Below are 24893 nucleotides of genomic sequence, written 5' to 3' on the forward strand. Positions count from 1 at the left end.
TAGACTAGAACATGAGTTCTTAGCCTGGGGTCCATAGATCACCAAGAGTCCATGGATAGATTTTAAAATGCCCATGAACATGGATGAGAGAAAATTACATCTTTATTGCAATATAAATTCTTTTCTTTTGTAAATCCATGCATTGCATTTTATATATTTAAAAACAATATTCTGAGTAGGGATCCATAGGCTTCACCAAAATGGCAAAGGGGTTCATGATGCAAAAAAGGTTAAGAACTCTTATTAGAGGATCTCTAGAGAAACTTATGGCTCTGACATCTCTACCTCTATATGGTGCCTTCTGCCCTGGGTCTAGTTAGTCAATAATAAAATGAAAAGATAACTGATATCCTAAGTAACCTGGTCCACTTGGGAGGATTTCTTGACTCTTTCCAAATCTATTACTCAGTCCTGACCTGTCAAATACTGCTTTCTGTCATTATCACAACAGTCCATCTGCACTGGCCCTGGCAATATTTTATAAGGAAGAATTAAAGATTGACTTCTAAGCAGAGATCATTATCCTATTCATGGTAGCAAATAATTAAATGTATTTACAGATTCTCAAGACAGCCTGCTCTTCCTACTTGCTGATGACTATCTGAGATAGCTTCTCTCCCTCCCCTTCTCAAAATGAAATTGGATCTTGCTTATATCTCTGCCTCTTGTCTTCTATTTTAGAAAATTCCAGTTTCAGAAAATATTCAGTTAGTTAAGGGTTATAGAAATTGCCCTCCCTAAAAAGCAATTTTCAGGGCAGTGAGACTTAGTGGATATAAGGCTGGGCTTGGAGTCAGGAAGACTTGAGTTCAAATCCAACCTCAGACATTAGTGGTGTGACCCTAGACAAGTCACTTAACCTTGTATGCCTCAGTTTTCTTATCTGTCAAATATGTCAAAAAAAGCTGGAGGAAGGGATGTCAAATCACTTCAGTATCTTTGCCAGAAAAACCCTAAATGGAGCCATGAAGCGTTGGACATGATTGAAACAAATGAACAACAATAAAAAGAAACTTCAAAATTTTGTACTCAGAAGTATAGAGAGAACAGATCTGTAATTTCATTAATAGAAGGAACTCCTGGGAGAGAAAACTCCCTCTACTTCTGCAGCATGTTTTCTGCAGCTTAGCATCTTAGAGAGTTGTCTGGCACTCTGAGCTGACTAACCTAGAGTCACACATTCAGTACATGTCAGAGGCAGAAGCATGATAGAAATAAAATGAAAATGAAGCACATATTATTGCCCTCTCACTCAAATACATACATGAATTCTTTGTACCCAGTCATTTTTTTCTGACTTTTTTCCTTTTATCTTTTCTTTTCTTTTCTTTGGAAATGTATGAGTGAATCCAATCTATGAAAATATAGTTTTGTTAGATAAATTAATGGCAAGATTTCCATTTACAAAAGGATTTAACATAAAAGTTCTGAAAATAGCCGGCTTCCCTATGGCAATTAAAATGTAATGGATGTATGTGATGCTGGAATGGACCTCAGAAGCCATCTAGTCCAACCTCCTTATTTTACAGATGAAGAAACTGCAGCCCATAAAGATTGAATGTCTTGTCTACAGTCACAAATTGCAGAGCTGTTATTCAAACACAGGTCCCATGACTCCAAGCTCAATGAGAAAGTTTAGCATTCTTTCTGCTATGCCATCTGTTCCCCCCCCCATTTTCTGCTTCCCCAAAACACACTGATGTGTAGTAGTAACACAGGAGGAACCCCAAAATCACAGCGTTAGAAGAGAAATGAGTGCCCTTGACTATAACACCAACAAGTGACCTCCCAGCCTTTACATGAAGGTCTCCAGTAATAGGGAACTCATGGGTACCTGAGACAACACCATATGCATCTTTTGATCAATTCATGACTGGAAAGTCTTCCTAGACATCAGGCCATTCCCTGCCTCCTATTTTTTTAAAAAAGACTCTTACCTTCTGTCTTAGAATCAATACTAATTATCAGTTCCAAAGCAGAATAAGGGCAAGAGGTAGGCAATTGGGGGTTAAGTGACTTGCCCAGGGTCACACAGTTTAAAAGTATCTGAGATGAGATTTGAATCTAGCATCTCACATCTCCAGGTCTGTTTCTCTATCCATTGAGCCACCTATCTACCCACTCCCTAGTATCAATTCTAAAACAGAAGTATAGCAAGGGCTGGGCAATGGGGGTTAAGTGACTTGCCCAGGGTCACACAGTTTAAAAGTATCTGAGATGAGATTTGAATCTAGCATCTCACATCTCCAGGTCTGTTTCTCTATCCATTGAGCCACCTATCTACCCACTCCCTAGTATCAATTCTAAAACAGAAGTATAGCAAGGGCTGGGCAATGGGAGTTAAGTGACTTGCCCAGGGTCACACAGCTAGGAAGACTCTGGGGGCACATTTGAATCCAGGACCTCCTGGCTCTCATCCACTGTCTGTCACCTAGCTGTCCCACTCCTATGTCCTTTAAGGCCAAGCAGAACAATCTAATCTCCCTTCCCTAGAATAGTCCCAAAGAGCCCTTGACTCTTCCAGATTCTATTTCATCTCCTCTTCCCAAAGCAGTCTCCCACAACACAAAGACATCACCGTACCTTGGATTGTTCTCTTGAAGAAAGCTTTGCAGGCTTCACAGGAAGCTACCCCATAGTGGTACCCAGAAGCTATGTCCCCACACACCAGGCAGAGCCTCTTGGGGATGGCATTTAGCATATACTCGCACTTGGTGGGCGAGTCTTCCATGATGGCGCTGGCACAGTCATCGTAGCGCTTGCGGCAGGGGGTGCCACCCAGGCCTGTGCCATTGAACATGGGAGGTGAGTCCAGGCCATTGGGATGCCCCATGGCCAGGCCATAGCCACCACTGGCGTCAGAAGAGCCGCTGGGACTGTGGTGGCTGATAGCATCGATGCCTGAGGATGGGCTGGAAGGCTCTGTCTTGATAAAGGAGCCACAGCTGGAGGTGAGATGCCGCTCTTCTGCGGACATCCTATTCAACAGCCTGCAGAGAGAGGACACAAGGAGTCATCTACTGAAGAGAGTCAGGATCTGGACACTGCAGAGACATGGCAGGGGTGCAAGTGGCCATAGGCTACCCAATATTCAAACCCAGGTCCCACGACTCCAAGCTCAGTGTGACCGTCTGGCATCCTTTGTACTATACTATGTCGTTTCTCCCCTCTTCTTGCTCCCCCAAGATGCAGTGGCTTGTCCCAAACTATATAACCCTGGTGGTCCCTGGCACTGCTGTAGAAGGGGATGGGCTCTGTGCTAGTTGACTGCTGGTATTCCATGATTGCCAAAAACACCAGACCTTACACTCCCTGCTGATGGACCCAACAGAATCATTTTATTTTGCCATTAGCAATAACAATAGCATATATCTAAGTAAAATCTTTTTTTTAATCCCGTACCCTCCACCTTATATGTATTGGTTCTAAGGCAGAAGGAAGGGAAAATTGCTTTGATGAATCAAGATCTTAAATTTGCAGCAGTTAGGTCTGTAGTGAAAACATCTTTGAACTTGGTATATAGATCTGTACTTTGTTCAGCACTAAATTGTGGAAAGAGCATTGACTCTGTGGTTAGAGGACCAGAATTCAACTCCTGCCTCGGACACTTTGTACTTGGGTATGTGAACAAGGAATTTGTCAAAAATAAGGGTCCCATCATCTTTCAAGCCCCCCCCCATTACAAGTATCCTTGGCCAAGTCATTTCCATCATTGAAAATTTTCTAGCCTTTACTGTTCTTCTGCATTGAAACAGATATTTAGAACAAGGAATTTTTCAAAAACAAGGGTCCTATGATCTTTCAAGCCCCCCCCCCATTACAAGTATCCTTGGCCAAGTCATTTCCATCCCTGAAAATTTTCGAGCCTTTACTGTTCTTCTGCCTTGAGACAGATATTTAGAACAAGGAATTTTTCAAAAACAAGGGTCCTTTGATCTTTCAAGCCCCCCCCCCATTACAAGTATCCTTGGCCAAGTCATTTCCATCCCTGAAAATTTTCTAGCCATTATTGTTCTTCTGCCTTGAAACAGATACTTAGTATTGATCCTAAGACAAAAGGTAAGGGCTAGGCAACTGAGGTTAAGTAACATGCATAAGTAACACAGATAGGGAGAGTCTCAGGCCAAATTTTGAACCCAGATCCTCCCAACTCCAGGTCTGTCTCTATCCTTTGAACCACCAAACTGTCACACTTTTTTTCCTAACAGTAATATTTTAGCACTAAGTTCATTTAAAAAAATCAGACTAGGGATTTCACTGATATTGGCAACTTCCAGTGAAGAAATTCTCTCTATCAAATCAGATCAGCAATTATTTTTAAAATTAATTAATTAAATTTAGAATATTTCTTCATAGTTACATGATTCATGTTCTTTCCCTCCTTTCCTCCCTCCCCCTTCCTGTAGCCAATGAGCAATTCAACTGGGTTTTACATATATCATTGGTCAAGGCCTGTTTCCATATTATTAATATTTGCAATAGAGTACAGATCAACAATTATTATTCTACAGTTTCTCTCGTCTTAAGAAAGTTGCCTGAGACATGGTAAGTTTATATGGTTTGCCTAGGATGATATGACCAAGATGTATCAGACGCAAGACTTGAACTTGGGTCTTTTTGACTTATAGTTGAACATTCTAACCATTATGCTTAGGCTGCTTTTCAAGGTCATTTTATTGCATTGAAACCTGTTGTATTCTAATTGTTTGAAAATTATTGTACATAGGGGCAGCTGGGTGGCTCAGTGGATTGAGAGTCAGGCCCAGAGATGGGAGGTTCTGGGTTCAAATCTGGCCTCAGACACTTGTGTGACCCTAGGCAAGTCACTTAACCCCCCTTGCCTAGCCCTTACCACTCTTCTGCCTTGGAACTAATACACAGCATTGAGTCTAAGATGGAAGGTAAGGGTTTAAAATATTATTATACATGATTACTCTATTAACTAAACGATTTCATCCCCCTGTGATGCCATTGGTCCTCTTTGAAACGGAAGGACAAACAACAACAACTAGAATATTCAACTAACCAGAATCTCCGTTTCCAATTATGCCAAATCATATGTCCTACAGATCATATATGATAATTAACTCCATTTCCAAGACCAGTGGATTTGGTCAAATCTGTTAGAAGCTTCCCCAAATGCCCCCCTCGATTCTTGTACTCTACTACCCAGTTCCTTCTATAAGCATCGGTACTCCTTTTCAAATCAGCTAATCAAGTAGTTTATGGCTATGGAGCAGAATCAATTAATTGGTCCACAAAGAGTTTGGACCCAGGACCTTGGGCTTATCGGCACCCACTGAGCTCACCAGCCATTGAAAATGGGCTTAAGGATAATGAACCTCAGCCGCATGGAGAGGTGTTCAGAATGACATCACTTGGAAATTGATAATTCATGAACTCGTGGCTTCAGTTACTTTAGTACCAACTCCTTTGTTTTCCTTTTTATTCTCAGATTAGACAGTCAGGCTTCTCCAAATTCTTATGGGTGTGTTTATCCATCTCAGACTCCAGAGGAATACTACACTAAGATGTCCCAACAATAGCAACCTTTACTTAGGGTCTCGACTTTGCTGATGAGTCTGGGTCTCTATCCCATGATACTGAGGTCTGGAAATGCAGGCAATGATAAGAACTTTTGTGAGGATATAGCTACTAACAGTCCATCTTCTTTGACTCAAAGGGCTCATCTCCAGGGTCCTGGGCCAGTCATTCCCTTTTCCTGTGTACTTTTCCGCCAGGTGAGATGGGTTATTATCTACCTACTCCCTCATGGACAGCCTGGGATGGACACACACACACACACACACACACACACACACACACACACACTCACACACACCTTTCTATTATAACTGCTCTGGCCACTGCTTGCCCCCAAATGCTGAACAGCAAACTCAGCCCTATCTCTGCCCCAGGCATTCTCCTTTTTTCCTACAATTCCTTTTGAGAATCTTCCTCTGTCCTAAAGTGGAAAGAGTCCTAGATTAGGCAACAGTTGACCTGAGTTTGAATCTTACCACTGCCACTTATTAGATGTGTCATGACATGAGTCAACTCCATTCTCTGGCCTCAGTTTTCCTATCTGTAAAATAAAAGACTTGGACTATATGACCTCTGAGTTCCCTTCAATCCTGATTTATGATCCTGAAGTCAATGAAAGCTGATCTAGGCTAGCAGCAAGGTGGAGAGGGTCCTTTTCCCTTCCTTTAGCAACTACTCTGGGAGGAACCAGCAGCAGAGATGCTGAAGATGAGGCTCATGTTTCAGGTATGGGTTGGACCAAGTGATCCCTGAGGCCCCTTCTGCCTGTGTGTACTCAGGGAATGCAAACATTTTAATATCAGTCTGAACAGAGCCCAATTAGGAAGGTAAATCTGATGGGAAAGAATTACATAATGATAATTTGCCTATTATCTCCTGTTTGGGATGATCCATACCACTGTTTCCTTCTGTTAGCTCAGGTCATTCTAAGTTGATTGGGTACACTATTTTTTTATTGATGAATTAATTAATTGGGTGCCTGCTAGGTTGAAGCCCAATATTTGGCAATGTGGGAGATATAAAGATGAATGAGACAAGGGACTCAAACAATTTAATTTAACCTTTACTTACTGCTATGTACAGGCACTGGGTATTTAGTACCTACTATGTACAGGGCAAGAGCTGAAAAAAAAAACCCAGGGCAAGATATAAGTTCCTCAAGAGTCGTACAAACAATCCCTGTTGTTTGACTGCTTCAAGTTCTGCTGATCAGCTTTTGGAGAGAATAAAATCATCCTGATAGAAGAATGAGAAGAACACCAGCCTCACTAAAACTTTCCTTTCATCCATTTCTATTTTGATCATTCTCTTGAGTGAGCAATCTTTGGAATCTCCCAGTCTTTAGGTGATAGGGGCAATTGAGTGACAGAAATCAGACAAAGGCCCACCTTATGGTCCTTTGCAATGGTCAACAAGGGAGGTATATTTGCCTCATCACCCCCCCCCCCACTCCAATGAATTATGCCATAATGGAGGAAAGGGGAGAGAGCAAACTAGGTTTTTGTAGCTTTCCCTTCCCCATTCTGAATGGTAAACCCTTTGTTTCAGACCTACTGAGAGGGCAGCAAGAAACCCAAGGGGAGTACCAGCACACCCAAGCTCCCACCTTTTATACAGATTTGGCTCAACAATCCCCTTCTTCATCTTGCAAAGAAAATACCAGGCATGTTCATTGAGTTCTGGTGACCTCGAGAATAAAAAGGAAACAAATTTGATCCTGCTTTTCTCAGAGCTGGCTGGGAAGCTGGGTTGCTATTTTGGTGCCCAAGTCACGGGCTTGGGGATGTGGGGGTGGAAGGGTCTAAGCATTTCATTCCCTTAGTGTCTCCTCTGAGGTCATTCTTCCTACTCACTTGCCATTTTCGTGACCATTTTTTAGCCTTGCTTTTACCCCAAGAGAGCCCCTTTCTGTCCTGAGATTTCTAGAATTACACAAAGTACAAGAGCTATGAAAGTGAGTGTGACAGCTGGGGATTTGGCCAAATACTTGATCCTCTGACTGGAGTGAGCTGGCTAAGGTACCCATTCTTAGGATCCAAGGTTAGAAGAGATCTTAGAGATTTCAGAACTATGGATTTATAACTGGAAGGAACCTTAGAAGCCATTGAGTCTAACACCCTCATTTCACCAATTGAGAAAACTGAGGTTAGATGATTTGCCCAAGGATACACGGATAAGGGAGGAGGAATTAGAATCTAGGTCTTCCTGACTCCAAGTCCAACACTCCATCTACTCCTATAGGTTTCCTCATGTAGCTCAGTACCTCAAGTGAGAAAAAAAAGAGGTACAGAGAGGGGATATATCTACCAAGGTCATCCAGGGAGAAATAAACTAAGCCTTTTGAGACAGAGAGTCTTAGGTTCCCATCTGGCCACAGATACTTCCTAACTCTGTGACCCTGAGCAAGTCACTTAACCCCCCATTTCCTAAGCCTTACTGAACTTCTGCCTTGGAACCATTACAAATGTTGATTCTAAGATGGAAAAGAAGGGGGAAAGGAAGAAAGGAAGAAAGAAAAAGAGAGAGAAAGAGGGAAGGAGGGAGGGAGAGAGAAGAAGGAAGGAAGGAAGGAAGGAAGGAAGGAAGGAAGGAAGGAAGGAAGGAAGAAAGAAAGGAAGGAAGGAAGGAAGGAAGGAAGGAAGGAAGGAAGGAAGGAAGGAAGGAAGGAAGGAAGGAAGGAAGGAAGGAAGGAAGGAAGGAAGGAAGGAAGGAAGGAAGGAAGGAAGGAAGGAAGGAAGGAAGGAAGGAAGGAAGGAAGGAAGGAAGGCAAAGAAAGAAAGAGAAAGAAAGAAAGAGAAAGAAAGGAAGGAAGAAAGACAAGATTCAAAATCCACGTCTTGGCTTTTAAATCCAGTGGATTTTACCACTTTATACTTCCTCTCAGCCCTATTAGGATGTGTAAACACATCTCTCAATGCCTCAGGCAAATTTAAGCTTATCTCAAAGCTGGACCAACTAAACTTTTGTGCCTCATAAATGAATTGTGCCTGGGACATTTGATAAGCTCAGAGGAAAGTAAGGATTTATTAAAGAGGTCCTAATTTCCAAGGAATGAGAATATTAATGATGGAGGAGCAGCAGGTCAGGGCCTGTTGCCAAAAGGCCAAAGAAAAATTTTCTCAAGAAATCTAAATCTTCAAAATAAGTGTTTGTTTGGGTCTGAGTGACCATGAATGATTCCAACCTAGGCTAATCCTTTTTTAACAAATGATTCTTCTTCCCTCAGTAGTAAATTTTTTTTCCCACACCTTTTCCTAAATCTCCTTCTGTATTCTAGATGGCTATACTGGGTTATAGTATCACAGCTGGACTGGGTTATAGTATCACAAGTGAATTATTAGGAGTGAGTCTGAGAAAGGGTACAGAAAGGGGAGTTGATTCCCCCAATTATGTTATGCTGCCTGAATCTCCTAGAAGAAACTGAAGTGATATCATCAGCATCAGCATCATCACAGCTAGCATTTACATACTTCATTAAGGTCTGCAAGGCACTTTACATACTTTATCTTCTTTGATCCTGAAAGGACCCTGATGGATAGGTGCTATTGTTATCCTTATTTTATAGATGAGGAAACTGAGGCACAGAGGTTAAGTGATTTGCTCAAAGGCCACACAGCTGGGAAGTGCCCAAATCTAATAGATCTTTCTAAACCCAAATCTGGTACCCTAACTATTATGCCACCTAGCTACCATTTAGAGACGTAACCAACTCTGGAAATTTTTCTAGCCACTGTGAAGCCAAAGAAGAAGAAGAAAACTCCTATTTTGGTCCTTCATTTCCTCTTTTTTCTTGTTGCTACCTAATATTTTGCCAGTCATTGCTCTGTTTTGGTGAGCAAACATTAACATTGCCAAAATTTAACGACCAAATTAACCCCATAATTGTTATGGGTGATAGCATGTGGTATGGATGGGGTGGACAATATGTGAGAAGCTGATGAGAAAGGAGAGTTAGAGGGATTGGTTTGAAACCAATGGTCAAGCATCATCCCTCATTTACAACCATAAATTCTTTCAGTGCCTCTGAGGTGGTGGTGGGAGACAAGACCAGGAAAGAGAGAGGAGGGAGAGAGTGATTTTGAACTACTGTCCTCACTTTAGGGAGAAGTGGGTCATATCAGGTCCATTGTGCATTCTTGGCTGGAGTCCAGTTCCAAAATGGATCAATGAAAATTGATTCTTTTGGGGGGAAGGATTCGAGGCCAGAATCAGAACTGTCTTTTGTGAGAGCAATATTCTGTGGCCTAAACCCCCAGAGGTATTGTTTTCCTTTTGATCCATCTTGTAACTAGATCTGAGCTACATATTGATAGATCTGCCCTGACCCAGATTTTTACCAACATCCTAACCAATACTGCCTCCCCATCCCCCCCCATCATCCCTAGTCCATTCCAGTCTCATCTTTCTGAGCTCCTGGAAAGAAGTCTCCTTAGGGTGAAGCATCTTGTCTCTTAGAGTGATGCTCCCAGGCATCACTACTCTCACAAGATTCTTTGAATGAACCCTGGGAATGAATCTTACGGAGGTTTGGTTTGGGGTGGGAGTAGAGGGATGACTTCATAGAGAGTTCAGTTGTTTTAATTCCATAGCGAGAATGACAACCTCTTCTGTCTTATTCCATAGCTTCAGAATTTTCCTTTCAATTCTAGTGCCTTCTTTTTGTTTATTATTTATGTGTATCAATATAAATCTTATTTTATATTTTATTATATATTATATTTATAGTATATTACATATATATTTTATACATACTTTTAGATATGTTTATAAATGGTTGTTTGCAGGTTGCCTCCCTGCTTCGATCTCCTTGAGCTCAAGGGCTATCTTTTTTATTTTAGACCCATATCTTCTTTAAACCCTTAGAATTGATACTAAGTATTGGTTCTAAGGCAGAAGTGTGGTAAGGGATAGGCGACTGGAGTTAAGTGATTTGTCCAGTATCTGAGGACAAATTTGAACCCAGGCACTCCCATCTCCTGTCCTAGCTCTCTAGCTGCTCCTTTCCTTCTCCCTCCAGCATTTAGCTCAGTGCCTAGCATATAGTAGCTGCTTAATAAATGTTTATTGACCAATTTGGAAGCAAGATAAAGACCAGCAGCTTGATACAGTGCATAGTACGTTCTTAGAACCAGAGAGACCTGGCCTTAAAACCTGCCTTAGACACTTACTAGCTGTACAATACTTGGCAGCTCTCTGGATCCGATTTTCTTCATCTGCAAAATGGGTATAATAGGAGTAGCTAACTCACAGGGTTGTTGTGAAAACCAAATAAGCTGATGTACAGAAAGAACTTTGGAAAGGCTAATGCATTACAATAATTCAAGAAATAAATAGCTAAAGAAATGCATTGTTTAGAATTGTCACAAAGGAATCCTTGATTGGTTGATGGATACCAAAAGGGGCATCAATATTGACAAGAAGCTTTCTGGATTCAGAAAAATTTTGCTATCATAAAGAGGTAGCCTAGGAAGACCATTTTCTAATATATAAAAAGAGACATACCTTGAACAATGTATTCATTGAGAGATTATCATCACTGAATTCTTTTACTGTTTAACTTTTCACATTTTGTTTCATATTTAATCTCCTGCTACAGCAAAAAGAACATTCCGTTTAGAGTTAGAGGATTTTGGTCCAAAATTTGGCTCTTTATAGGATCATTTTAGAAAAACTTGGAAAAGATTTATATGAACTGATGTAAAGTGAAGAAAATAAAACCAAGGAAATTATTGTTTGCATGTTGTCTCCTCCATTAGACCATGAGCTCCTTGAGGTTAGGGACTGTCTTTTTTATTTTAAACCTTTATCTTCTGTCTTATAATTGCTACCAAGTATTGGTTCTAGGGCAGAAGAGTGGTAAGGGTTGGGCAATTGGGGTTGAGTGACAGCAATATTGTACAATGATCAACTGTGAATGAATTAACTATTCTCAGCAAGACAATTATCCAAGACAACATCAAAAGACTCATGAAGAAAAATGCTATCCAATTCCAGAGAAAGAACTGATGGAATCTGAATGCAGATTGAAACACCCGATTTTTCATTTTATTTTCTTTGTGTGTTTTTTTAATATGTATCTTCTTCCACAACATGAACAACATGGAAATACATTCTGCACAATTGCACATGTATAACCTATATCAAATTACTTCCTGTCTCAGGGAAGGGGGAGGGAAAGGAAGCAGGGAGAGAATTTGGAATGCAATATTGTAGAAAACAAATGCTAAAATTTGTTTTACATGTAACAGAAGAAAATCAGATTATTACACAGATCCTTACTCTTTTACCTTTGTGGCCTTGGGCAACGCACTTTCAACCTCTCTGAGCCTTAGTTTCCTTCAAGTGTAAAACTGAGGTGGTTGGATTATATGGACTTCAAAGGTCCCATCTGATTCTATGTTTATGATCCACTGAACCTCAGGAAACATCCCTCCTCAGCTTCTGCTGCAGTGACCGTCTCAGTCACTCTCTGTCCCTTACAACTGTCAGCTCCAGCAGGGATGGGGTAGGAGGCATTTCTTGGTGGTTCAGATGGGAAAGCTGCGGGCTTGAAATTTTGATGATTCTATGAGTACTACCACTGTTATTCCTACATTTCAAGTATTGTTGTCTATACTTATGTATTTCATTGTAAGAATAATTCTTTTATCTTGGTGCTTCCCCTCCCACCCAATTAATACAGACAGTAGGTCACATTAGCATGGTGAGAATATACATGAAATTTCAGAGTTGGAAGGGAACATATATAGAATTTCACCTATGAGAAGCCAGTAACTCCCAAACTGTATTTCATAAAACAATGGGATTCCAAATGACATGAAAAGGGCTTTCGGTAAGATCGTTTCAACACCGATGATATTTTCCCTTTTAAAATATTTAATATGAAATTACATCCATATGAAAATACTTATGTGCAGAATTTATTTGGCATAAAGATAAACTCAATTTCCTCTATTTGGAACTAAAATTCCCCTGACCTACCTTTATTCCCTCAGAGAATTACTCACCTAGAGAGGCAGCTAGATGGTAGAGCGGATAAAGTGATGGACTTGTAGTCAGGATAGACTAGAGTTCAAATCCTACTTTATACACTTAATAGTTGTGTGACTCTAGACGAATCCCTTAAGTCCTCTGTGCCTTAATTCTCTCATCTGTAAAATGGGGATAAAAATAGCATTCCTACATTCCCTAGTTTGTGAGGACCAAATTTGGTGTCATATGTAAAGTGCTTTGCAAACCTTGAAATGTCATTTTAATAATAATGCTAGATATTATTACTGTTGTTATTATTAAAGAGTCAACCCCAATACTTGGGTTTAAATTATGCCTCTGGCACATACATGATTTGTGATGCTGGGCGATTTACTTGATCTCTTAGTGTCTGAGGTAATTCTGTAAGAAAATAAGGTGCTCTCAGTAGGAACTCCCTATCCTGGTGAATTAATAGGTCCAAACTTATAGATACATATATATATATATATATATATACACACATTAAAAGAGACAGAGGGGAGGAAGAGAAGAGAGAGAGAGAGAGAGAGAGAGAGAGAGAGAGAGAGAGAGAGAGAGAGAGAGAGAGAGAGAGAGAGAGAGGAAGAGAGAGAGAGAGAGAGAGAGAGAGAGAGAGAGAGAGAGAGAGAGAGAGAGGAAGAGAGAGAGAGAAGAAGATGGGAGGAAGGGAAAGAGAGAGAGGGAGGGAAGAAGGGAGGAAGAGGAAGAGAAAGAGACATGCAGACAGACAGACAGACAGACAGACAGACAGACAGACAGACTCCAAGGCCTCCTTTCCAAGATATATATCAATGTATAGGCAGGTATGAATATATTTCCAATCTCAAAGTATTCCAGGACGAATTAGTCTGGAACCTGCTGACCTAAGCTAGCTCCCTCATTTTTACAGAGGAAAAAACTGAGACTCAAAGAGGTAACATGACTTGTCTAAGGTCATATAGCCAGTGTGATAAAGCAGGTGTCATAATTCCCAATCCAAGCTATTTGGAAATATAAAGAATCAGATGATAAGCCTGGTATCCATACAAGGTCCATAGGTTAGGTCTGAAGCATTCCATCACATTGTCGGCTCTGGCAAGGCTTGGCTTTCTTGTGCTCTCTGTGACTATTGTGTCCCTCTCCACTCTCCCACCCTCTTTCTCTTTCAGGGACCCCTCCATGACCCTTTGCTGAAAAATGACCCCAAAGCAAACACAAGCTCTGGAGTGTACGGCTGCCTGTTCAGTGCCCATTGGAGCAGGGGGAAAATCTGTAATTAAGTGTCTTGTAGTTAGGAAGATTAGTCAAAACCAGGCTGATCCCGGACAACTGATTGAAATCTCGTTCCACACAAATTACAGCGTGGAAAATAATGATGGGTAATTAGTGCTTTTCAATCAGGGTTTTTTATCCCTGACTTTCTTGGAAGCATCAATCAGGATGAACAGGGACAGAAGCAGGAGCATAGACCAGTGAGAAACAGCATGGCACTCAGGGGCCCTGCTGAACTGGAAAAAAATGGGCTGAGGCTGGTGAAAATTGGGGCTTGGTACTGCACAGAGGGCCATGGACCTGGGTTACAAGCCCTTATCAAAAAGTATAGCAGATAGAACATTGCATCAGGAGCCTTGAGTTTGTTTTGAACAATTCTCTTCACTCCTATGTCTAAACCATGATGGAAGGACTGTATGGAAAATGTGGTAGGAACCCCTCTAAGCATGAGATTGATCTCTCATTCTAGAGGCCATCAGGTAGATGGGCACCAGAAAAGAGAAAGGAAAAGAAGCTTTAAGATAGAGACATGTGGCTCATCCTCATACAAATGCCAGGGCTTTTTCCCCCTTCTCTTCTCCCTTTCTAGGAGACCCAAGACTTTTTCTCCCCAAAGAATTCTATAAAGATCTTCCCAAAACACAGATTTTACCATGTCAATCCTCTTCTCAAAAAACTCTAGTAGCTCTCTATTACCTCCAAGATCAAACTTTTTTTCTTTTAAATCCCTACTTTTTGCTTTAGAACCAATATTGTGAAGGGCTAGGCAATAGGAGTTAAGTGACTTTCCCAGAGTCACACAGCCGTAAAATTTGAACCCAGGACCTCCCATTTCCAAGTCTGGCTCTCTATCCACTGAACTACCTAGCTGACCCAGGATCAAACTTAAAGTATTCTGTTTGACTGTTAAAATCCTTTCATAATCTAGCCTCTTCCTATTTTTGCTATTCTTCTTACACTTTTTTCCCCTCCAAGTGCATTGATTCAACCAAACTGACCTTTTCTTGCTATTCTTCCTACATGACCTTCCATCCTCCAGGACTGACTTTTCACTGATTGTGGCTTCCCCCTGTTGATGGACTCCAGTTTATCCTGGTTATACCATTTTTATATCTTGTCCAGTTGTCAGATGTATCCAACTCTTCATGATCTCATATGGTATTTTCTTGGCAAAGATGCTGGAATGGTTTACTATTTCCCTCTGGCTCATTTTACAGATGAGGAAACTGAGGCAAACAGTATTTGGTGACTTGCCCAGAATCAAACATCTAAGAAGTATCTTCCTGACTCCAGATCCAGGTCTCTCTCCACCTACCTGACCCATTGTTATACCTAGTTGTCTGCATGTCATCTTTCCCACAAGACTAGCACCTTAGGAGAAAGGACCATATTTTGTCTTTCTTTGTATCCCAAACATTTGCTGCAGTACCTAGAACAACGTATGCACTTTAAAAATCCTTATTGATTGTCATACCCTTGCAGGTATCAGCTTCTTCCCTTCCTAAAACTTTCCAACTTAAATCTAAAGGGACCAAATTGAACTAAATTGTAAAACCTCACAACCCATATGCATTGGTTTATCAGAGATCAACAAAGTTTTTGTTGGCAACTAAGATATTAGACAAGCAAAAGTGCATTTGCAGGAACAGTTTATTGGTTAAACTGACTCAAGGCAATAAAGTGGGACATTAACTAGAAAATGACAGTAAGATATTGGTCTGATAGAATTAACATGGTGTAAGTCTGACTGGTCTTTATTTTGACCTCCATACTCCCTTCTCTACCACAAGTCTGTAGTTTCAAGATGTCGGGTCTCACAGTGACTTGTGGATAAAGATAGATTCTCCTTGTCAAATCTGGGCACTGCTTGACCATGGTCTCTAACCTGACCCTACAGGAACTTGATCGGGTGAAATCTGCAGGGAACTAAGAGACAAACTAGTTTGTCTAACAAGTAATTAGTTGCATAATCTAGGAGCAGATTATCATTCACAACCGTCTGCTCATCCCCCCAACACTGAGAAACACAGAAGAAACTTCCCCAGACCGCTTTGGGGATGCCAGAGGGAAGTACATATGGAGAGAAGATATCAAAAGAATTAATAATTAGGTGAAAGCAAAGAGTCACCAGAGAATATTCTAAAGGGAGGTCCAAGAGCCACAGAACAGTCACAATTGTGACCTAAAGAGAGATTCAGCCCTGACTTAGTAACATTCAATTTTTATAACTCATTGAAAAGTGCCAAATAATGAGGGACTTGCAAGAACCGTCCCTCCTCTCTCGAAATATGAACCACGTTGACACAAAAAGAAATTGACTATACCTTAGTAATTCTGACAACTCAGCCAAGTGTCAATTCTAGCTGAGATTTCATCCCCCAACACCACTGCAGTTTTTCTTAACTCAAACGGGTGGACCAGAATCCCTCTGACTGAGGGGGGGTCGGGAACCCTAGGAGCAAAGGAGGGAGGAAAGAAGCCTTGGAGTCAGTGTTTGCTACACACAGCATTTCCATGGAGTCATGGATTCCATCCCTGAGCTGGACATTTTCCCTCTCACTTTGGTAGCTGGAAAGAGAAAGATCTGCAGACCTACGTCATTCAAGCTTTCATACAGGAACAGGAACCAGGCCAGAAAGTGGACAAAAGGATCTCTTCAGACTTGATGGCATGAAATTAAGAGTTCACCTAATTAGAAGCATCATTCTCAATCTTGCTACTTTTGTTGGCCCTTGTATTTATTATTAAAAGGCCCAAAGTCTTTTCCGAAGAGGCCTGTGGTTCAAATATTTTAGTAGTCTTTTGGCTAGCTAGTGGAGAGAAAAGCACCATGAATGACAATTCTACAATTATCTCCCAGACAAACTAGCCAGTGGGGAAGAAAGTAATCAAATCTACTTGGCTTGGTGGGTCTTGAAGGATTTCAGCTGTGTGCTTTTTGAAAATAAGCATGGATCTGAACACTGTCCATTCCCCCTAGGTAGAGCTAATCAGACAAATTAATCCTTGTTAACAGGTTATCCTTCTATCTCCCCATCATCCGTGCTCACTCCATTCAAATCATACCATATAGGTCCTTTGCTCTATGCTCTCAGTCCATATTTGCTAGAATAAATGCAGAGAGAGGAGGTAGAAAGGCAGGAAATCCAAACAGTGAGAGTATCACATTAGCTTGCTTTATTTTTCGTGGCTGAGTGCATACCACTTTCCAAGACTGGGAATTGTCACGTGGGGAATAATAAGGTTATTTGCCCACTGGGAAAGAAAGTGCAGGTTAGACACTAGACACCCCAAATCAGTCTCTCTGTCCTCAGAGACAGAAGAGTTGATGTTTAGGATAGGTTGATTTTTCCATTTTCCAAAGATAAAAGTAGAATTTTAAATGTTTGCTCTCTCTCTGTTCTTCTTCATCTTCCCTTTTTCTCTATCATTAAGACCTCTGATTCTAGCTTCTCTTTTCTTCCTCTAGAGCTTCCTTTAAGAGAAGGGGGCAGTCTTAGAGAAAATAGGGTTTGGGGTCAAGTAGACGGTGAGTGTAGGGAAAGAAAGAGAGAGCCCTTTGACAGATTGGCTCTAAGGTAAGATTTCAAGAGAATATAAGAAAGAATTTGTCTGATGGGAATAGAAAGGTAGGGAATGAAAGATGGGGGAGAAAAAGTAAAATTATAGGTTATCAGTAGAACCTGTGGAGCCTCTGCTTTGGGGTCTTTTAAAAGATACTGACTGTTATAGGAATGAATCTCTTTTCTTCCCCAGTCCATGCCTAGAAAAGGAAGAAGGGAATTCCACACCCCATTTCAGACAAAGGGCATAAATAAAATTGCTTGAAGACTATTATTCCTAGTTTTGGCCTTCCTGTCTGAGAACTGATGAGAAATAAGTTTTTATTTCTGCCTCTGAGACTAGAGGGTCCCTCGCCAGTTGCTCAGATAGGCCACCCTGTTTCCTCCTCAGGTCTAGCTCTCTAGGCACCATTACCACCATCATGGCTCAGTACCATCATTGCCAAGAAAACCCCAACTGGGGGCAAAAAGAGTTGGACAGGATTGAATAACAATGAAAGTGTAACAAACTACCTAGAGAGATAGTGGAGTCTCCTTCTTTGGAAGTCTTTAAGCAGAGCCTTTAAGACCATATGGTGGGAATGTTATTGGGGTGGGGAGAGGGCTCCTTTTGGGTCTGGATTGAACTGAGCTCCCTTTCTTCTCTCAAACTCTGATTCTTTGATTCTGTGAATAGTCAGAGAGATTATATTGAAATTTTGCTGGCTCGCCATTCCATCCGTTTACACAAGAGAAACTTAAAAACTAAACCACCAATTGTACCATTGCATCCTCTGTCACAACCCCCAACATTCACTTAATGGGATAAAATGGCAGTGAGGAAGTGGAGTACTTTCTACCTCCCCTGCCCTGCCTCAGCTCTTTTCCCCAGGGTAATTCGGAAAGAGGGTTAAGTCAACACCTTGAGGACTTCGGTGCCAAGTTCACTTTCTGACTTGACTCTTCAATCTTCTTGATAATGAACAAGGTAGGTAGGTGATAGAGAGACAAGGTAACTCGGGTGGACAGTCACCTGGGAAGGAAGGGGTGGGAGATGGACTGTGGCTGGATCTGATACTCACCTCTGTTCTGAGCTCAGTTCCAAAGAGGTGTTTTTGACTCATAGGACTTGTGATGAAAGGACTAACGAGACTGGTGGAATATGAGAAAATAGACCAGATTAGCCAAATATAGAAACTACATACTAAACCAGGGAAGACTGGGTATTTGGGGTGCCACAAAGAAGGAAACACCAGGCTGAAAAATTAAACTGAGCATTCGTAATAGGGAAACTAGGTGATGCAATGGATAGAATGCTGGATTTGGAATCAGAAAGACCTGAGCTTAAATCCTGCCTCAGACTGTTACTAGTTGCATGACCCTGAGCATGTCACTTAAACCTCTTTGCCTCAGTTTCCTCATCTGTCAAATGAGCAAGAGAAGTGAATGACAAACCACTCTAGTATCTTGGCAAAGAAAACCCCAAATGGGGTCACGAAGAGTTGGACACAACTGAAATGACTGAACAACAATAAAAAATATGTAATGAGATTGCCAGTTTCCCCATTCAGCAATTCCCAGTCCTAATATCCTAATTAATCTGAAAAAATGAAGAGGTAGGACTAAATGGTCGTTAAGGCCACCGCTAACTTTCCAGGCTCCTATCTAACTTAAAATGCCATGGTTTTCTATAGCTTTCACCCAGGTCTCCCCCTACTGCACCCCATCCTTTATCTGGTCCACCATATAAGCCTCACAGGCTTTAAAGTAGAAAAAGAGACTTTAGAGATCATTAAGCACAAGCATATGCCCAAATTGTTATCCCTGTAGTATGGGTTGGATTAGATAGATGCTAAGTTTCTTCCAATTCTCAAATTCTATGAATGAGGTTTTATTAGATTTTTTTTAACCCTTACCTTCTGTCTTAGAATCAATCCTTTGTATTGATTCCAAGGCAGAAGAGCAGTAAGGGCTAGGCAATGGGGGTTAAGTGACTTGCCCAGGGTCACACAGAAAGTATCTAAGTGTCTTCATCCAGATTTGAACCCAGAACCTCCCATCTCTAGGCCTGACTCTCTAGCTGCCTCCTGGATTTGCTTTTTATATGAGACTACAGTTTTCTGTGAAGTTCTGTGAGTTACAATAGAAACCTAAAAGTCCCAACCAGAAACCATCCAACTATCTTGATCCCCGCCCCCCCCCCCCATTTTCCATCAACAGAAGGCAAATGCCAGTGAAAAGGCAGACTTCTTTCTACCATCTCTTCTCTGTCTTTGTCCTTTCCCCAGGGTGATTTAGAAAGAGGATCAAGTCAAAACTCCAAGGATTTCAGCATCAGTTTCACTTTGTGACTTTTTAGTTCAGTCTTAATGGACAGGTTAGGTAGGTTTCTGAAGGTCTAGCCCAGGAGGTCACAATCTTTTTTAATGTGTTATTGATCCCTTCAGATGTCAGAATAATGTTTTTAAATGCATAAAATAAAATAAATAAGCTTGCAAGGAAGATCAATTATATTGAAAAACAGTTATAAAGTACAAAAAAAAAATAATTCATGGACCCCTAAGGTAAGAGTTTTTTGGTCTAGTCTGATCTATACACCAAAGTCCAACCTCCTCACTTTACAGAGAAAGAAACTGAGGAATAGATTTGTCCAAGGTCCCCCAGGTAGTAAGTAGCAGAGCTAGATTCAAATTCTCACCCTCTTATGCTAAAATTGATCCACTTCCCATCTCAATATACTGTGTCCCGCCCTTCACCACAGAGCCAGAGATGCTTTCTAACTCTTCTAGATCCTTTGCAGTCACTACAAACAAGTGCCTTTGGCACGGTAGGGAGAGTCATTGAGGTGTCACTTTCCAGTCTCTCCTTGATCCTTCTCCTAGGCTGGGGAGGCAGAGCGCTCTATCCTGCTTACCCTTGGAAATACTGTCACTTATTATCACGCTGACTTCTCCAGATGGGGCATTTTGGCTATTGATCTGATAAATAAACAGCCTGCTCGCTCGATCAAAATGTTATTTTGCATTTCAATTACTGCTCACTAATGCAACCTTCATCCCGCCAAGAGAGCTGCTGGCAATGACACCCGACCTGGCACCAGCATTGGGAGCAGAATCGGCAGTACCCACTGCACGGACCTAACGGGATTACCACACTCCATTAGCTGTGCAAGAGAAAAGGAAGATTGGAGATGGACAGACAAGCCTTGGCTGATGGGGGGCACACACATAAATAGAAAGAAAAAGCAGTTGTGGGCTTTGAATAATAGGAGCGAAACAGAAATGAGAGTGAGTAAGGAGGGATGGAAGGAGGTGATTTGTCAGGATGGCCAAACTGACCAACACAAGATTGAGAACCAACTCTTTCTGACAAAGTGTCTTCTACTGCTCATCTTGTGGAGAAACTCAGCCTCTCTAGTTTGCTTCAGAACCCAGAAAATCTCTCCTAAAACTTCAATGACATGGGATCGATTCTGCCACCATATAGCAGTGTGACCTTGGAGAAATCATTTAACTTCTCTGAATCTCATTTTCCTCATCTGTAAGATGGGTTGAGATGGGTTAAGAATACTTGCTATCACATGGGTGGAGTTGTGAACTGATCTGATATTCTGGTGAGCAATTTGGAACTTTACCCAAAGGACAAAATCTGTGTATAGTCTTTCATCCAGCATTAGGTCTATATCCCAAAGAGATCCCCCCCTAAAAAATGGAAAAGGACTTATATGTATAAATACATATGTGTATGCACATTTTTGTACACATAAATGCACATATACCAGCTCCTTTTGTGGTGGCAAAGAATCCAAAATTGAGGGGATGCTCATCAATTGGAGAATGGCTGAACAAGTTGTGATAAATGATTATAATAGAATACTATTGTGCTATAAGAAATGCTGAGCAGGAGGGTTTTGGAAAATCCTGGAAAGGGTTATGTGAACTGTTGCAAAGTGAAATGGGCAGAACCAGGAGGACACTACACAGTAACAATGATAGTATGCAATGATCAACTGTAAATGCCTTAACTATTCTCAGCAATACAATGATCCAAGACAATTCCAAAGGACTCATGATGGAAAATGCTATAAACTCCAGAGAAGGAATTGATGGCGTCTGAATGCAGATTGAAACATACTACTTTTTACTTTTTTATGTTTCTTTTGTCTGTGTTTCCTTTTACAACATGACTAATATGGAAATGTTTTGCATGATTGTGTATGTATAACCTTTATAAAATTGCTTACCTTCCCAAGAAGGGGAGTGGGGAAAGAGGAAAGGAGAGAATTTGGAACTAAAAAAATTCAGAAAATGAATGTCAAAATTGCTCTCACATGTAATTGGAAATAAAATATTATTTAAAAAATTTTAAGAATATCTGCTGTCTCCACTTCAAAAAACTATTGCATGGTATAAATTTTGTTTTGACCCAGACTTGTAATTTTACAAGTGTGGAGAGAATTCCCAGCATGGAAACTCCTTTCACTGATGTAGATCAAAAACTTGCCTGGAATCTATATAACCACCCCTACTTGGAGATACTAAGAGTTTATATAATAAACTCATGCCAGTATGGAGGCAGGACTTCAAAAAAACTCTTACTGACTCTTTGGACAACCCTTGATCTAGTATGTCACACTGCCTCTTTATCAGCATGTAAAACCTTTGAAAAATAAGTTAAAAGAGCTAGGTATATACACAGATAATATTATTTGAAGATATTAAAGGTAGACAATATTCTAGGAGAAACAGAAAGACTTCAAGTATATTTCCACTCTTCTTCCTTGCTGTGACTGATATGAAGAAGCAGTACATAGTAGCCAGGATTTTAGGAGAGATGAATAAATTGGGATGAGGAAAAAGAAACAATTTCAACCTCACTGAAGGTTGAAAAAGAGAGGGGAAATTCTAGACGTTCTGGAGGCTACAGCTGACCAGAAAATTGCAACCTGCAGAGCAAGAATTCAAGGCAGTAGAGAGAATGACCAGGGAAGAATTCAAAGATTATGACCCCTCAATTGACCAAGTAATAAAATTCAAAATCTGAGAAGAAACAAGGAAAGAGTGGACAATAGACCTAGACACCTGGATTTAAGAGCAAGTAGAAATTATGTGAACTTGAGACAATTACATATTGGGTCTGGACATAAGGAAGTCTCATAATCTGAAAGCAGAATCTTCATGCAGCTGGACAAAGAATGGGGGAGTAATTTCCTAATAGGAAAATCAGGAGAATGGCCTTGATTTTAATATGGGGGGGGTGTTTCTAACAGTACTTTATAGTCACCAGTCTGTGACTTACCTTCACCTCACCACCCCTTTATCATGTTTCCCAAAAGGTTGGAGCTAGGATATTTTTTTGTCTAGATTTCACAGTTTAAAAAAAATCTCTATGCCCTCATGTTTAGCCATCATCTGGTAGAAGAAAGAACTGGGTTATTAATTTATGATTGACTGATTTATCTGGGTTCTTCTCCCAGTTCCATCATAGACAATGTGTCCCTTGGAAAATCACTGGACCTAGACAGTCATCCTACCTTTCCACCTGTAAAATGGAGACAAATGTGCCCATTTCCAGTATGTGTATAATCAGTCAGTTAGTCAGTCAACAATCATTTATGAAGCATTTGCTATGCAGCAGGCACTGTTTTAAGCAGAGGCAGTAGAGCTATTACCCCTCTCTAAATTTTCAAACCAAGAAATGTAAAATAAAAAACAGCAAAAATAACAACAAAAATGACTCTCTTCCCTCAAAGAGAAGAAGGAAGGAAGGAAGGAAGGAAGGAAGGAAGGAAGGAAGGAAGGAAGGAAGGAAGGAAGGAAGGAAGGAAGGAAGGAAGGAAGGAAGAAAGAAAGAAAGAAAGAAAGAAAGAAAGAAAGAAAGAAAGAAAGAAAGAAAGAAAGAAAGGAAGGAAGAAAGGAAGAAAGGAAGAAAGAAAGAAAGAAAGAAAGAAAGAAAGAAAGAAAGAAAGAAAGAAAGAAAGAAAGAAAGAAAGAAAGAAAGAAAGAAAGAAAGAAAGAAAGAAAGAAAGAAAGAAAGAAAGAAAGAAAGAAAGAAAGAAAGAAAGAAAGAAAGAAAGAAAGAAAGAAAGAAAGAAAGAAAGAAAGAAAGAAAGAAAGAAAGAAAGAAAGAAAGAAAGAGAATCTTGGTTTTGAATCCTGAATCTACTCGTTACTACTTTGGTGAAGTCATCTTACGTCTCTAGACATCAGTTTCCCTACCTGTGAAACAAATGGGTCTATACAACTCTGATCAATACAGTGGCCAATTATGACTTTGGAAGACTGATGATGTTTGAAATATGTTTCCCATCTCTTGGCAGAGAGATGGTGGACTAGAGGTGCAAAATGAGACAAACATGTTTATGCTGGCTAGTATGGTCTTCTAAGTGGTAAAGTGGATAGGGTGCTGGGTTTGGAGTCAGAAACATTCATTTTCCTAAGTTCAAATCTGGCTCAAACACTTTTCAGCTGTGTGATGCTAGGCAAGTCATCTAACCCTGTTGTCTCAATTTCCTCATCTGTAAAAGGAGCAGGAGAAGGAAATAGCAAGCCATTCTGGTATCTTTGCCAAGAAAACCCCAAATGGGATCATGAAGAGTCAGATAGGACTAAAATGACTGAACAACAATTTGTTCAAAGAAGATACTTCTTCTTGAGTGAGGAGGGGGTGAGTGGGTCCTGAAAATGGAGAAAAGAAAGAAAAGAATGAAAGAAAAGTGCATCAATAAAACATTTAAAGAACAGAACAAAAAGTTCAAGAGGGGATACAAACAGGGTAATTTTGTTACTACCATACCAAATTTAAAATGTACTTTGATACTGTACATAACTAGATAATTTAATAATGAAATGCTTGTGTTTGCTGGTAATTATTCAATTATAAGTAAAATAAAACAGAAATAGGCTCACTGATCTCTAAGTTTCTTTTCAGTTTTAAATTCTAAGATGCTAAGAAGGTCATGAAAACAGGAGAAATTGCATATGAGGAAACTTTTTTTATGGAGATGTGATATAAACACTAAGGATAGAGGGGTAATACAGTGAAGTGGAAAGTGTTGAACTTGAAGTCACAGCACACAAGTTAAAGTCCAGATTCTAGCACTTATGTGATATTGGATGAGTCATTTCACATCTTGGAACCCCAATTTTATCATCTATAAAATGAGGACATTGAACAAGATGACTTCCAAGGTCATTAGTAGGACTACATCTATGCCCTGTTGTTATATTATCATTAGGGACTATTGTCACCTAGAAATCTAAGGTTTTAGAAATTTAGAAATCTAAATATTGTCCCTCTCAATCTAAGTCAGCATCTTTTTGTGTGTGTTGGTTTCCCTTTATGGCTCACAATAAACCATCAATGGGCATTTAAGGGTTAAAAGTAAAGTTGACCAACGAAAAACCCACATTACACAAATGAAACACTCACATAATACACTGAAGTGAGATCAATATGATGTGTAAAGACAGGGAATCCATAATTCCCTAGCCTCCAACTCCAGTCTACAGACATAGCCAAACCCCACACTGTCCTAATGCCACC

The 24893-nt window shown here is 40.4% G+C and overlaps 1 protein-coding gene across 1 annotated transcript in view; it reads right to left on the bottom strand.

Moving 5' to 3' along the window:
* The window catches only part of ESRRB (estrogen related receptor beta), a 156776-nt gene that overhangs the window by 75622 nt on the left and 56261 nt on the right, over positions 1-24893 (bottom strand). Inside the window, exon 2 of the mRNA XM_056810631.1 lies at positions 2584-2990. Within this exon, the coding sequence (XP_056666609.1) occupies positions 2584-2990 (407 nt within the window). The remainder of the gene's footprint in view (positions 1-2583; positions 2991-24893) is intronic.

This window comes from Monodelphis domestica, chromosome 1 (genome assembly GCF_027887165.1).
Source record: "Monodelphis domestica isolate mMonDom1 chromosome 1, mMonDom1.pri, whole genome shotgun sequence".
Lineage (NCBI taxonomy): Eukaryota > Metazoa > Chordata > Mammalia > Didelphimorphia > Didelphidae > Monodelphis > Monodelphis domestica.